The sequence below is a fragment of the Pelodiscus sinensis genome, chromosome 1 (assembly GCF_052426305.1).
Source record: "Pelodiscus sinensis isolate ZL-2025 chromosome 1, ASM5242630v1, whole genome shotgun sequence".
In the NCBI taxonomy this organism is placed as follows: Eukaryota; Metazoa; Chordata; order Testudines; family Trionychidae; genus Pelodiscus; species Pelodiscus sinensis.
In genome coordinates, this window is record NC_143052.1 from 141445821 (window position 1) to 141461976 (window position 16156).

Here is a 16156-nt window from a genome sequence, read left to right on the forward strand (position 1 = left end):
TGGAAAAGTGTAGAGGGAACATTGCTTGTCCCTATTGTCTATCTCTGTAAAGAGTTTTTAAATACCGTGTGTGTAAAATGTTGTGCAGCACAAAGTCTTCAGGACATGTGCACGTGCGCAGAGGAGTACATTAGCATTCCGCACCTCTGGAGACCCAAGTTCAAATAACCACAGTGAGCAAAGGGTTAAACTACCACATCCACTTTGGAGGAGGATGGTTTTATGGCAGCCCTGCCTACTCCATGGAAGTTTTGAATCACTGAATATTGTGACCCCTGGGCTGTGTCTACACTGCACCCCTTTTCCGGAAAAGGGATGCAGATGAGACAAGTCGGAATTGCAAATGCAGCGGGGATTTAAATTTTCCCCGCTGCATTTGCATGAACATGGCTGCCGCTTTTTTCCGGCTCGGGGCTTTGCTGGAAAAAAGTGCCAGTCTAGACAGGGATCTTTCGGAAAATAAAGCCTTTTCCGAAAGGTCCCTTATTCCAGGAAGCTACCGGAACTAACTTTGCTCTAAGGAGAGTAAATAACAGAAGTGAAGCCTGGACAGTATGGGCAGTAGCATGGGCTATTGATAAATTGCAGTCCCAGACCCATGCGGTCCTGGCTTCACTGCTATTGTTATTCAGCTCTGGTAGCGCATTGCTCACTCTTTAGAGATTCCAAGGCCAGAAGGTACCCTTGTGATCATCTAATCTGACCTCCTGTAGAACACAGGACAGAAACCTGGCACAAAATAATTCCTACGACAAATATTTTAGAAAAACATCCACTCTTGATTTAAAAGATATCAGAGATGGAGAATCCATCACAACCTTGGTAAATTGTTTCATGGCTAATTATTCTTGCCGCTAAAAAATATTATGCTTTGTTTCAAGACTTGAATTTGTCTAACTTCAGCTTCCAGCCATTAGAACATATTATTCCATCTCTGTCTGCTTGAAGAGCCAGTTACTAATATTTGTTCCCCATGTCGGCTCTTACAGACTGATAAAGTCAATCCTTAACTTGTCTTTGGTAGGCTACATTGATTGAGCTCTGATTGCAACACAGACATAATCCTTAGTTCAGTGGCGATGCATGGCAGGGAAAGGAGGGGAGGCACTGGCCCCACTGCTCCCCACCCTTGCTTCACCTTGTGACGGACCGGGCCGTGTCTGGGCACAGTTGAGGGCGTCTGCTCAGGATGAATTGCTCGAATCCGGGGCTCCTTACAGCCCCCCGACTGGTGACCTCTCCAAACAGGCCACAAACCAGTCCCACAGAGTGCTTCAGCTGCCTGCCTGAAGCCTCACGAGCAAAACCCCTCTGACACCCCAGCAATATCCGTGCCCAAGATGGCCCCGGGCCTATACACAGGTGGGGGGTCCTAGCACCCAATCCCACCTACCCCGAACAAGTTCTGTCCGGTTCCAAGAAACCAGCCACAGATCCCTGGTCAATTTACCCTCTGGACCTTACCCACAAATCACGCTGGGCCAATCCTTTAGAATCTATATCTAAAGGTTTATTATTACAAGAAAGAAAAGCATGAGAGTCAGGTTGTTAAAGAATAGTATGTTACATGCACCGAATCTCCCAGTCCTCGATGCAGGACCCATCTAGCAGAGATGTTACAGCTGGTTTAAAAGTTCTTGTTGCACATCCTAGGGTCAGGATGGGTTCACAGGTCTTCTGGGCTCTTCGATCCCTGCAGTGCTGCCTCTGGGATGAAGTGCTGACTTGAGAACAAAATGGCATCGACCACATGGCCTCTTTATACCTCCTTCCTGGCCTCTTCTTGTATGCAGCAGGTCACCTGGTCAGAGGCCAATCTCTGTGTTTCCTGCTGGCTGCTCTCAGGTGACAGCCCCTATTCTTTGGGTGTATCCTCAGCCCATCAAGTGTCATTGTCCCACAGGGCCTGGCTAATCAGCCTGTCCATAGCAATGCTTAACCACATTCAGAGAAATATTCAGCTTCCACACAGATTACAGATTCCTACCTACACACACAGACATTATACACTCACATAAATAGTGTACATAAGATCAGCAAATAATAAGCTCCCATTCAATACCCCACATGGCTCCCTTTTATACCAATTTCTGGGGCCAACACCCCCACCTAGGGGTGCAGCAGCGATCTGACTGCTTCCCTCCAATTCGGTAATGTGACACACCTCTTCTTTCCTGTCTTTTCCCAGTACTTACCAGAGTGTCGAGAAGTGGCACCATGTGGGCTGCAGCTGCTGGGCCTGCACCTTCCCCACTGCCAGGGAGTGAAACATGCAGAGAGGGAGGGGACAGTCACACTATGGACTGCTGGTGCCAGCCTTCCTGCCATAGGGGGTGCAACTGATGATGATTTTAGAGAGGTGATTTTATAATCTTCTGCAACACACTAATGAAATATTTAAAAAATATTTTAAATTATGGTCCTGTAGACAAACACTGTAAATTCAGAAACTGACAGAATATACCTTAGGTAGGCAAATGCCTGGTAAATGGCTTCATTACCAGCAGAACGGCTCTTTTACAGGGTCAGTGTTCTAATAATTCTGGCAGACTTCGTCACTTTTAAGTTAACTAAATCCTCTCTGGAGGAAGTAGAGCCACAGAACAGGGATAGGACACGGCAGATGCGTGGACATTAAGACCCAGTGATGTCCCAAATTTTCAGGTGCTCTACACAGCTTTGTATTCTACATATGGATAAGGACAGCTCTGGCCTCTTGGCTCAAATACTAGTTTGTGAAAGAAAATGAAGCCCTTTGAACTGTGAAGCATGGCCTAGAATCACCGTTAAGAGGAATGACTGCATGAGGCAATTGCTACATGAGTCTCCTAGGAGCAATTTGCTGGGAGAACTACATCAGTATACAGGACTGCTGACAGGGGCCAGGAGGGGGGCAAAAGGGGCAATTATCCTGGAGCCCAGAAATTCAAGGGGCCCCTTTGAATTGCCACTGGAACACTTTTCCACAGCTATGAGGGCTGGGGGATGACTATCCTCAGCAGCTTCAGAGGGTAGCTGAATTCGTCTGTAACAGGAAAACTTAAAAAACAACACTTTAAAGACTAACCAAACATGTAGATGGTATCATGAGCTTTCGTGGGCACAGCCCAATGTTAGAGAAAAAACTGCCCCCCCAGTAAAAAATTTTGGCCAGGCCACTCTTGCTATAGTGGGCTGCACCCTTCCTGCATACCATTGCCTTTAGAAAAAGGGAAGGTGTGAAAAGGGGAAAATAGCCTCAGACTCTCCCACCCGTCACCTTGGCCTGAGAACTGCGGGGCTTACCTGGTTGCATGAAACCTGCTCAGTTTCGGCCCAACCCCTGGTACACAGACCCCCCCCCCCCCCCACTTGGTGACCATTGGGCCATATATGGTAATATGCAAGCGCGGGAAAGCGATGTGCAGATTTGGGAATAAATACCCATCGCACAGTTCACTCGAGGAGGTCTTCACAACACACGTACCACCGTGCGTGTGCCTTCCCGTATACTTCAAAGCGCTGCCGGCCTGATCAACCGACCAGCCACCTTCCCCGACTCTCGGGCGTAACCAAGGCCTTCACAACCGAACCGATATCTGTGAAATGTTCCGTGTGCTGTGTAAGTTGGTATGTATGATTTGATTTTTTTTTGTTGTATAAGCTTAGTGTTGTAGTTGTTTTGGGTAGTACATAGAGTTTGTAGTCATCACTGTTATTTAATTAGTGTAGCTGGATATTTTTAGAATAGAGACTATTGCCCTTGCCATTCCCATCCTTATATCTCTGACACATTTAACTAGAAATCATAGAATAAATATAATAAATACTGTAAATTAATTATTAACACGGTCTATTAAAAATCTTAGAATAAATACTATAAATTCATCACTGTTATAAATAAATATTTTTTATTTGCTAAAATGGTCCACCTGGTTCTGTCCTTCCCCCCTTGGGTATGCATCATCGGACCTGTGATTCTCACAACACCCACTTCTTCAGATGTCCGGAGTGTTGCAGATGACTAGAGTAGTCCTCTTCTGACTGAGGGCTGGGCCCTACACACACACCTTGTTCTGGGGCCTATGGTGGCTGTCAGTCCCCTTGCCTGTATGCCATACCAGCAAAGGACTCCTGGGCTATGTCTACACTCGCGGCTTCTTGAGTGAGTAATATGCAAATGAGGCTAAGCGTGGAATATCGCCGAGCCTCATTTGCATACCTAATGAGCCACCTTTTTTTCAGAAGAGGCTCTTGCGCAAGAAAAACCTTCTTGCGCAATGCTGTTCTTCCTGAAAAGTAATAGGTGTAACGGCATTGCGCAACAGGGTTTTTCTTGCGCAAGAAGGGGCAGTGTAGATGCTCCTTCTTGCGCAAGAGCCTCTTGTGAAAAAAATGGTGGCTCATTAGGTATGCAAATGAGGCGTGGCGATATTCCACACTTAGCCTCATTTGCATATTACTCGCGCAAGAAGCAGCGAGTGTAGACATAGTCCTGGTGTGCACACAAGTTAGACTGTTTTGCCAGCATGGTTTATTCCAGCCCCTCAAGCAAAATAAGACATATCAGCAAAGACGTAGCTTTGCTGAGATAGCTTTCAGTTGGATATCACCCCTCCTCATGCCCCTGACTGACACAGTTATTCCGGCAGAAATCCATGTTGTAGACCAGGCTTTAGTGGCTCCAGTGGTTCAGTGATCCAGCAGGACCTGCAGGTCCCAGCTATATAATCCTTAGGAGCACACCGTAAATTCCTGGAGAGAACACTTAGTAGGGGAATGAGATTAGAATGGGGGTCTGAGTATTTGTCAGGGATAGCAGGGCTCACAGATGATGGGAATTCTGGGCACTTGAGGGGGAGGAGAGGGTTTGGCAGGAGGGAAGAGGTATTAAGTTGTCCAGAAGGAGTGTCTGGAGGCAGCAAGAGTGAGGTTTAGCAACTGGTGGGGAAAGGAGGAAGAGCTGTTTATTGGAGGGGACTCCATCTTCCATAGCCACTAAGAAAGTAAGTGCATGTGGAAAAAGGACTGGACAGTTTGATAGCTGGGAAGGGGAAGTGGAGTTGGGAAAATTTCAGGGATGAGATGTGTTTCATCTGCAAAGGGGGAACAAGGGAACTTGTAAACGGTTGAGTCACTGAGAGGCAATTTGGAGGGGACTTGGGAGGGGGAACCACATAGACAAATGTAAGTATTCTCAAGTTTTTAAGGATTTACTCTGTACAGGACACACATTTAACCCTCCACTTCTCTGGGCTGTCTATTTTTTTCTGCTCTGGAGCTAGGAAACCAGGCCTTATAGGACTCACAGGAGTTATTCCCCTTTCCCCTCTGCAGCTGCAGCTTCCCTGTGGCGTCTTGTGTTCCTGGGAGCTTTGAATTAATCCACTACAACTAGGTCTGAGCATTCAGGTAGCACCAGCAGCTGTGATTGAACATGCCCAGCTGGAATGAAGGTCTGCACCTAATTGACTAAATACTTCCAAAGTGCTCAGTCCCAGCGTGGAACCAGGCCTGTTGTAAGTAAAACCCGGCATAGATTATCCAGGCAGCTGCCTCTCTGCTTGGATTTCCTTCAAATCCTGGTCCAGAAATAAATGATTGGTATTCCTCTTGGGTATTACTTGTGTGGGAATACTGTGATGCAGAGTGTGTTATAAATGCCTTGATTATATAGATTGCCCCATAGATAGATGGAATGATAGGACTGAATAAAACAGACAGACTGATAGAAATTGGATAGCCATAGAAGAGAGATGGACTTGAACCTCCTATGGGCAAGAAGCTGTCTAGCTATCCCCCACACACACTGGTCATGGGACACACAATAAATAACAATTAAGATATTTCTCTGACTCTTTGGTGGATGCTGATTTTTCCCTCTCTGGTTTATGTTTGGTTCCCCACAGAATGGAGAGACATTTGGCAAAAGATGCAACAGGAACCTTGGTGCTCTGAGGAGCAGTTACTGAGAGCTGAGTGAGAACAAGGAGGTGAGCCAGTCTGTGACCACAGCAGTGCTGAAGCAGGAACTTCTCCCTCCGCACAGGGTTTGGCTGAAGCCAGAAGAAGCCTCATTTCAAGAGGAAAATCTTGCAACTCAGGATGCAGCTAGAAGAGCAAAAAGCACATAACTTGACAGCATTGACTCTCACCAGCTACAAATGCCAACTGGCCAGTGTAGGAAGGCTGCAGGTAAGCTGCACTGTCCCTCTCAGCAGGCCCATTTCATTCTCCAGCACTATCGCTGGCTTTGTATTCACCTTTTCATTCTTTCATCTCTGGCTACCTTCCCAAGAGCTCATCTGTGATCTTCAGTGGTTAGCCTCTTCCCAGGGCTCCACTCCTTTGTGCCAAGGGTCTCTCCTATGTATTCCAGTGAAAAAGAAGGCTTTGTCTATACTAGTACTTTTGCTGGCAAAACATTTGTCAATTAGGGTTTGAAAAAAATACATCCCGACAGACATAAGTTTCATAGACAAAAGTGCCAGTGTGAATAGTGCTGTGTCAGCAGGAGACACTCTCCTGCCACCATAGCTACTGCCACTCCTTGGGGTGGTTTAATTGTCAGCAGGAGTAGACTCTCCCGCTGGCATAGAGCAGCTACACAGGCGACCTTACCATGCAGTGATACAGCAGCCCTGCATAAGGTCTATAGTGTAGACATAGCCTAACTAATCCCATGTGTCTAATTTATGGCAAAAAACAAGGCCATAGCTGAAATGCACCAGAAATATGCAATAACCATTGTTGCTGATTTAAAGCTATTTACCTGCTTTTGTGGAATTTTTCTCACAGCTGAGTTAGGGAAATGTGCTAGAGCCATGTTCTTGTCCTGGAACACTTGGTTTTATAGCAGAACTCTCCACTGAAACCAATTTGGAATTCTGCTTTAAGACTGATTGCTAAGTATTACCTCCCATATGTTACAAACGGTTCCCTTCCTATTCTATCCCCTTCCTCCCACCCCATTCTTTGGCTTCCAACTTGCCCCTTTCCCTGTCCCCCCCCCCATCCATGTTATCTCTCTTGTTCTTTCTCTCTGCTTCCCTCTCCACATCCTACTTCCCTTTTTTCCATTCCCCGTGTATGATTCACCCCTCCTTTCCAGGACTTCTCTCTCATGGGTGGTTTTGTCTGTCTAGTTTGTGTGGTCTGCCCTGCACATTCCAGCTCTTTTCTCTTCAGGACCCAACATGTTCCACACAGAGAGGGGATTTATGAGTTGGATTATCCTTTGCTATTTGGTCTTTTCTTTTCAGAACATACCCTTTTCTTGTATGTATTAGGATGTCTGTGTGTGTGTGTACATATGTGTATCTCTCTAGTATGCAAGTCTGTGTCTAAAGTGTGAATGTATATATGTAAATTGGTGTATCTGTTTCTTTGCATGTTACACACAAATACATAGGACCTGATCCATCTGTTACTTTAACAATAACTTCATTGGAAGCAGGATTAGGCTCATACACAATAGCCTGAGACAGAGTGCATTTGTGTGCATGTTTTTGTCAGGGTGTGTTTGTTTCTGTGTCATGGCTGTGAATGGGTGGGCACAATGCTCCATGTGTACTTCAGTGCTATGCCTTGAGATGTGACAGTCTGACTTGGGGGAGGGGAGAGATTACAGAAGAAAAACGTATTTTAAAAGCCCCCTTGAACTGCACATATTGTTGAGCCTGGTGGAGGGAGAGAATTTAAACATTGCCTCCCCACTGAGGGAGTCTCCATCTCCCACCCACCAGCAAGAGGGATTTGAAACAGCAAATCTGTATGTTGCATATGCGTATGTGTGTCTGTGATACAGGAACTTTGCCCAAACATTTTCATTCAGAGCAGCCCTCTTTTAGCTTTGGCTTTCACGCTAAGGAGGAGGAGGGAGCCAGGGAGAGGGACTATTCCATTAGCTCAGTGTGGGGAGAAAGTATTCCCATGCCCATCCAACAAAGTAGCTACTTCTTCTCTTCTTCACCCGCAGTGAAATGGTAGAGTCTCACTGCTTCTCTCTCTGGGCCAGATGAGCCCCTTTGTAGTAAAAAGGGGCAGAAAAGAGAAAGACGTGAAAAAATTTACTACATAACTGTGCTGAGTAAGGGCCTAGTGCTAAGTAGAGTAGAATATCTAAGCTTTCACTGCTGTTAGCAGCAACTGCAAGAGCTCATCAGGTGCTTGGTATCTCTCAAAATTAGCCCTCTAATTAATATGTATCCATACCTATAAGGGGTGGTAGTGAAGTTTGTAGTAATCAGGAGGGGCTGTGGCTAGAAACCTCCACAGAGGGTGTCATGGCTCCTTCCCCACTCTGGCATGATAAATGCAGAAGTGGGGGCCAGCAAGTGTACCCCAAAGCCTTATCTACCAGGCTTTGGTATAAAACTTCCCCCAAGATCTTAAAAACCTAGATCTTGGGAATAAAACTTCCGCTGCCACCACCCAAATGTTGCTAAAGAAACCAGGGGAAAGATCATTTGGGAAATCTTACCCCTAAAATACAAATTAGGGCACACAATTAACCAATGCCAGGTTAATAAAAAGAAAAGAAAGAACTTTTATTATTACAACAATATTCCTGTTGCAAGCATAATGACTAGATAGGAAGATAACAAAATATACTCATGGAGAAACTCCATGGGCCTAGAACTTAGTTACAAAGAAAAGCCAAAACATCTTTTAAACAGTGCCAGATCTCAGGTCTCTTACCCAACCCTAAAAACAATAAAACCTAACAAAACTACCTAAACTTTACCCTACTTACAGAAAATGAAGACTGGTGCCTTGGAGAGAGAGAGACATGCTTGTCCCTCTCTGTAGCTGCAGGGAACTCTCACAGAGAGACAAAAGGGAGAAAGGAAAAAATCCAAATTCCTTTGTCCCAGTTTGAAAAGTCGCACCTACATTCCTATTGGTCACTCCACCTGGCTAGGTGTAGTTAACCCCTTAATCCCCAGGCTGCTGGCTAACCCTCATAATCATGACAGAGGGGATTAAGAAATTGTCTGGCTGTGTCTACACTGGCCAATCTTGCACAAGAACACTTGCAAATGAGGCACAGCAATGAATATTGCAAGAGCCATTCTGCCGCTTATTTTAACGAGTGCAAAATGGTGTTTCATTAAGTATGCAAATTAGGTGCAACAATATTCATAATCATGCCTCATTTGCATATGTTCTTATGCAAGACTGGCCAGTGTAGACATAGCAGCTATGTTTATAGGCAAGGTATAAGTAACTGTGCACTGATATCCTGACAACATATTCCATAGGAAGGTGTGTGGAAAAGTGCTGCAAACTTTTCAGAGTACCTTTTACAGCCTTACGTGTGGCCCATGTCTGCAGGTAGCCCCCTTTTAAATAGCCTTTTTAAATACTCATATGATTGTGGTGGGCTGGCTAAGTGTGAGTGTGTATGTTTGCATGTTTATATCTCTGCATATGAGGGAATCATAACTGCATACCCCTGCGAGCAGCAAAGGAAGATTTGCTGGCACCTCCAAGTTCTACCCTTTCTGTTCCCACTAACTGTTTCTCTTGCTTTCCTTGTGGGGGAGGGCTTGCAGGAGTGTGCTCTATGCTCTCTCCTAGCAGCCTGGACTGAGCATCTGGCCTCTGTCCCACAAGACTGCTCTGATATGCAGCCGAAATTGGCTGAAGGTCATCCAGCTTGTCCACCTCTGAAATGGACCCAGGAACCATGTTTATGTGCTTGTGCCAGTTCCTCACTCTCGTGCCCTGCCCCAACACCAAACAGTAGGACCTGACGCCGCTGAAGGAAGGCAGAGCTCCAGTGGGCCAGTCTGCACTACACACTGGTCCCATGGCCCATAAGTGATATTAGCTGCTGGCTCCTTCATGAAACCACAAACACGGGTGAATTGTTGTGGGTACCAGGAACAGTTCATCAACTCCCCACATCTCTGTCATTTCTGGAGCAAGATCCTGGCACACTGCTTGCAGTCCCAATTTCTGCTTCTCCAGAACCTCTGACAAAAGTGCTGGTTATGCTTCCTGATTCTCACACTCAACCTGTGGCCTCACAGTCACAGGATCTCATCAACCTCCTCCTGGCCATCCATCATACCAGGAGAAAGAAGTTGGGTGGGGGTAAGGGCATTACTCTGTGGCTGTGTCTACACTGGCACCCTTTTCCGGAAAAGGGATGCAGATGAGACAAGTCGGAATTGCAAATGCAGCGGGGATTTAAATTTTCCCCGCTGCATTTGCATGAACATGGCTGCCGCTTTTTTCCGGCTCGGGGCTTTGCCGGAAAAAAACGCCAGTCTAGACGGGGATCTTTTGGAAAATAAAGCCTTTTCTGGAAGATCCCTTATTCCTGATTTTAAGAGGAAAAGGGTGCCAGTGTAGACACAGCCTGTGCCTGTGAGGCCTGTTGCTGCTCCTCCCTGAAGTCATATCTGAAGGTAGTTTCTCTCGGTCCCTTTGAGGAGCAATGGGCCCTGTCCAGGGCTCTCTGCTCAGTACCCCTTCTGGCTCTCTGCTTTGAACCTGTGACCCTCACTCCCATGCCTGTTTTTTCATTTGTTCCCCTGAATTTATGTGAGCAGTAGATTCAGTTGCTCCTCCCTTTTGGCTGAGGGATGGATCTTTAGAAATGGCCAGGCTTGTGCTTACCTTTCCCCTAGAAATTCAATAGATATGGGGCCATGTCTGTCCTCTACAGTATTGGCTGACTCCTGAGATACTTCTGAGGAGCAGTGGGGGGCTGTCCCTACAACTCAGCTGTGGCCTAATTTGCTGCCCCTGCCCCCCAGCCTGATTGAAGGAAACCCCCTAGGCTGTCTGCTGTCTTCCTAGTACCCCCAACAAGTACCACACAGCTCAGTGTGACCATGGTGTGGTGCTCAGCGGGCTGGCGATTTCGTCCTATAGCTCCCCTTTCTCCCCCAAGCACAAATAGGCTCTGCCCCTACCGCTGTGGAGGAGTCCCAGCCGGGGACTGAGCGGGCGTTTTCGAGGCGCCCTCTTCCCCTTGCGCAGGGCAGAGCTGCGCGGGGCCAGTCCCAGCCGGAGCAGCTCCGACTCCACTGCCCGGCCAGAGGGGAGCCCCAGCCCGGCGCGCTGAGCGCAGGGCGCTGGAAGGACGAGGGGGGCGCTGCTGGGAGGAGCGTGAGCAGGCAGCCCGGGCGGGGAGCTCCGCCCTGCAGGGGGCAAGGGCGTGTGCGTGAGGGACCGGCCCCGCGCGGAGCTCCGCCTCCGGCAGCCTGGGAGGGGGACGTTGCCTCTGCCGGCGGAGCGGGGAGGGGGGGAGCCGCGGAGGCTGGGATTGGGAAGCTGGTGTGTCTGTGGGGAGGGCGGGAGCAGCGGCTGCAGCAGCAGCAGCAGGAGGAGCGGGAGCTGTTGCTCCGGGGCGGGGGGGTCCTGCAGCCACACGGAGGCCCCGGCGCATTGCACTGAACCTCGGGAGCCGAGCCGGGCCTCTGCAGGGGGAGAGGAGGAGCAGGGGTCTGAAGGGAAAGACAGAGACCCTAGCAAGGGAGACGGGAGATCCTGGAAGAGATCCCAGCAAGGGAGAACGAGAGATCCCTTCGGAAGAGCCAGAGCAAGGGAGAGCGAGAGAGCGGAGTAAGTGGTAGACGGAGAGAGAAAGCCCAGCAAGTGGGAAATCCCAAGCAGAGATCAGAAGAAGAAAGAGGTCGGAGAGAAATCCCAGCAAAAGACAGTGGAAGCCTAGCAAGAAAGAAACCCTCCTAAGAGGAGTCTCCCAAGCAAAAGAGCCTATGAAAAAAATCTCAATAAGAGAGATCCCAGGCAGAGAGCGATCACCAAGCGTAAGAAGACAAAGCACTAGTCAATGTACAGTAAGTACCAGTCCTTCGCTGGCCCCAAAGACATGGACTGGATGAAACCTGAGTAGACCTTCTTTCTAATTTAACTTTTCCGATGCTATGAGATAGATTGGCACAATTCCAGTAGAAAAGACCCGAGAAAGCTTCCCGAGTGGCGCTAGAAAGATCAAAGCAAAAAGGAATATTGTGAGGATCTCTTTAGAATAGAGTGCAGAGAGAAAGCAAGAGGGAGGGAGACATACCACCACGTACCCGCAGGAGAAGGGAGGACACAGGAGAGAAATCACAGAGTAAAGGCATTATGATCCCATCAGAAGAGGTCTGAGAGGGAGCCATCATCCTGGACATCCTCAGTTCTCTGTTGAGAGATCGTAGGAAAGAGAGAAGCAAACCAGGTATTTTTGCTGAGTGACATTTCAACTCATTTTTATGGGGAAGGAGGTTTGTGCTGTTTAAAATCCTGTGTTAGTGGGGCTGGAAGGGAGTGTTCAGATTTCCCTCTTCTGTCAGATGCTAGATGCAAGTAGGGAGGGGAGAGATGAGCTGTATGAAATCAGGTCATGGTTTTGCTGCTGCACAGCTGGGCTCATGGCTATTACAAGCACAAGATGATATTTCTCCCACATGCATGGCTCAGTTTGCTTGTTTCTGGCTATTTTTTTTTTTTTACTTTCTCTGTAGCTCTTTCAAGAGCATCTGCTAAGTGCTTTCTTTGGTTTTCCTGAGGGAGGAAGCAAGATTTGGACCTGATTTACCCCTGGTGTAACTCTGCTGAAGTTGATGGAATTACAGTAAGAATGCCTTTGTCCCTTCCACGTACATGTAGGTTGTTAAATGGGCCTGCAGTGGGGCCTGCAGGGTATATGTGTGTTTGTGGGGAAGGAAGGCCATAGTAGGAGTTAAAATTAACTTACTTCCTGAGCGTGGTGGAAATTGCCCTAAGGGACAACATCTGCCCGAATGTATGGATTGTGACAGGTAACCTCACATTTACTCCATGGTCCCAGTGACATGATCTAACTTCATCTAAACTCTCATCTCCTGTACCCATCTCCCTTGGTTGGGAAGATCTCGTACGTCTTCTCACTATATAGCTGTAGGAGGGAGCAAGACAGAGAGGGAAAGAGTGCCCCACGAGGGGAATCCCTCAGTAGCCCTATCATTGGTTAATTCTGCTGGGGTTGGAAGGGAGAGACTAAATGCAAATAGCTTAATAGCTGAAGCAGAAGGTAGTAGTGATGGGGGAGCTGCCTCCAGCCGTCTCTCCTGTCTGACACTGCTTTCTCTCCCCATGCCCATGCTGGGATACCACCTCAGCTGGGGAGAAATGGGGAGCTGCCTTTCTCTTCACTGTAGTGAGGTTCTTATCAGAATTCTAGAAACTAGACCTGAAAAGCTCTGTATGAACAGAGCGAATCCATCTTCCTCACCTTCCTCCAGCCCTCCCACCACTGCCACAGCAAGATTGTACCCTCCTACCTATTCCCCTCCTGAGATTTTCCTAGGGCAACTATTCCATGGTCCAATCAGTCTTTGCTCTTACATGTTTCCTGAGCTCTAGCCTGAAAATATCACCCTGGCTTAACATTTATCCCATAGTTTAAACTCCTTGTATCTCCCTAAACATTTCTGCCTGTGGATGTTGGCAGGCCTCAAATACTTGCTCTACAGTTACATCCCTGCCCAGTTCCTCTACCAGGGATACTCTTTTAACTAGATTAGATGTGTCGTAAATCAGTTCCTCGTTCCTTGTCATCTCCTTATCATTTTGCTTACTGTTCTCTGAATTCCTTCCAGTTTGTCTCTATCTTTCTGGCAATGGGGTGCCCAGGACTGTATTTGTGTGAAGTGCCCTAATAAAGGCAAACTGTCCTCTCCTACTCTGAGCAGAGGGTGAAAAATTTACACTGCTGAGAGAAGTAGTTAAGTCAACTTAAGCCCCAGCATAGACCTGCTAAGTTGATGGAAGAATTTTTCCCTCAACCTAGCTACCACCTCTTGAGGGGGTGGATTAGCCACAGTGATAGAAAAACCCCTAGGCTGTGTCTATATTGGCAAGATTTTGCACAAAAGCAGCTGCTTTTGCGCCAAAACTTGCAGCCTGTCTACACTGGTCGCAAGTTCTTGTGCAAGAACACTGATGTTCTAATGTAAGAAATCAGTGCTTCTTGCACGAGAACTATGACGCTCCCGCTCAGGAATAAGCCCTCTAGCGCAAGTGTTCTTGCACAAGAGGCCAGTGTAGACAGGCAACATGAATTTCTTGTGCAAGAAAGCCCAATGGTTAAAATGGCCGTTGGATCTTTCTTGCGCGAGAGAGCATCTACACTGGCACAAATGCTTTTGCGCAAAAGCACATCTCTTGCGCAAAAGCACATGCCACTGTAGATGCTCTCTTGCGCAAATACTTTAACGCAAAAACTCTTGTGTTAAAAGTATTTGTGCAAAATCATGCCAGTGTAAACGTAGCCCTACTGTAACTATAGCAAGTGTCTATGCTACTGCACTACAATGTCATTGCTGCTGCACCACTGCTGTGCTGTAGCACTGTAGACAAGCCTGGAAAAAGAGAATGTAGTTTCCCTGCTGTATGCTGAGTTTCTCAACTCTTCCAAACTGTTATTGTGGTGAGAACAGTTGGTGGAAGTAGTATTTGGCAAGGAGCATATAATTTCTCTCAAAACCTAATACAGGCTACGTCTAGACTACATGCCTCTGGTGACAGAGGCATGTAGATGAGGCTACCAGGCATAAGAAAATGAAGCGGCAATTTAAATAATAGCTGCTTCATTTAAATTTACATGGCTGCCGCGCTGAGCCGATCAGCTGTTTGTCGGCTCAGCGCGGTAGTCTGGACGCGCGGGTGTCGACATCAAAGGCATTTGTCGACCACCCAGGTATGCCTCCTGGGATGAGGTTTACCTGGGTGGTCGACAAATGCCTTTGATGTCGACACCCGCGCGTCCAGACTTGACGTAGCCACAGTCTTCACCTCCCTGCTACGAACTTGAATACATGCTGGTGATAAGGTGTACATATTTTTGGACAAGATGGAAGAGGGAGAGGCAGCTGGTGACCCCAAAGAAATACATGCCTTTGCTTGCCCCCAGCATGTCTCTTTGTTCCACAAGCTGCTTCTGCAATTTTACTGTGGTTCCAAATGCAACATTTGCAGAATTTCCCCAGGTCTAATAATATGCCCATAACAAAGATACCTATTTCCTCAAACAATGAATGATCACGTTCTCCTCTCCCTAAGGCAGCAGTTCTCAAACTTTTTGGGCTCCAGAGCCCTTTACATGCGTAAAAATTTATGTGGAGCCCCAGCGGTCCACTGATTGTATGTGTTGTACCTATTGATGTTTCCAGTTTGTCAACCTTGCGGAGCCCCTGGAGATGTCTCGTGGCTAGAGCACAGTTTGAGAAACGTTGCCCTAAGGCAACACACCTTTCCCCTTTCTCTGAGCAATGAGAGATTCTTGCAGGTGCTTCTCAGCGTGTCCTCTCCCCCGAGATGCTCATCTTCACCATGCATGCTTCCATTTGGGAGAGTATGTCTACACTGCCACCCTAGTTCGAACTAGGGTGGCTAATGTAGGCATTCGAAGTTGCAAATGAAGCCCGGGATTTAAATATCACGGACTTCATTTGCATTTTGCCAGGCGCCGCCATTTTTAAATCCCCGTTCCACGAGGAGTAACGGTAGTTCGAATTAGAGAGCCTAATTCGAACTACCTACTCCGTGCCGCGTGTAGCCGAGGGCACGGAGTCCGCACTAACGGGGATTTAAAAATGGCGGCGCCCAGCAAGATGCAAATGAAGCCCGGGATATTTAAATCCCGGGCTTCATTTGCAACTTTGAATGCCTACATTAGCCACCCTAGTTCGAACTAGGGTGGCAGTGTAGACATACCCGGAGATACTACACTCATCCTATGCACACTTCTCCCATGTTGGCGTCCTGAGATAACTTTTTGTGATAGGATGCCCATACACACAGCTTCTTTGTAGAACACCTGGCTTCAAGAATGCTTCTCTCTCTCAGTGTCTGCTCCTGTTGAGACTTGCATCTCCGTTACATTCATGCTCCAGCGTTGTCCCTCTCTATCCTCTTGGGAGAGCAGAGTAAGCACCAATATCACCTTCCTGCCCATTTATTGTTTCAAAACAAAAACACTGTTAATGACAGTTATGGTGGCAGAGCTACCTTGTATTTCTCCTGACTGAGTTTAAAGTTTCACCTGCATGATTAGCTTGGCCACGTGCAATCTAATCTATATGTGTATTTAACACAAACAATAAAATACATGTGCAGAAGAAAGATAAATAAAATATACTATGTATAAATCAGTATGGCAGTTAATCTTGCTTGA

At 47.3% G+C, this 16156-nt stretch overlaps 1 protein-coding gene and 1 long non-coding RNA gene across 8 annotated transcripts in view; one reads left to right on the forward strand and one right to left on the reverse strand.

Moving 5' to 3' along the window:
- Positions 1 to 3344: 3344 nt before the first annotated feature.
- Positions 3345 to 8912, reverse strand: LOC106732322 (uncharacterized). Of its 2 annotated transcripts, none has more exons than XR_001368600.4 (3): positions 8735 to 8912; positions 6243 to 6345; positions 3345 to 6090 (listed from the first exon to the last, which is right to left on the reverse strand). It is a non-coding gene; the product is annotated as an uncharacterized LOC106732322 (long non-coding RNA). The 2 variants fall into 2 exon arrangements; XR_012901043.2 differs by lacking the exon at positions 8735 to 8912 and adding an exon at positions 6752 to 6832.
- A 2364-nt stretch (positions 8913 to 11276) lies between these two features.
- Positions 11277 to 16156, forward strand: part of EPHB6 (EPH receptor B6) — a 146391-nt gene continuing 141511 nt past the window's right edge. For 2 of the 6 annotated variants that reach the window (XM_075903058.2, XM_014575691.4), the window contains exon 1: positions 11277 to 11795. In XM_075903058.2, coding sequence (XP_075759173.2) covers positions 11715 to 11795 — 81 coding nt within the window. In that variant the 5' untranslated portion in view covers positions 11277 to 11714. Of the gene's footprint in view, positions 12179 to 12464; positions 12575 to 16156 lie in introns of all 6 variants that reach the window. The other 4 variants (XM_006111846.5, XM_025186808.3, XM_006111848.5 and 1 more) reach the window with 4 other exon arrangements.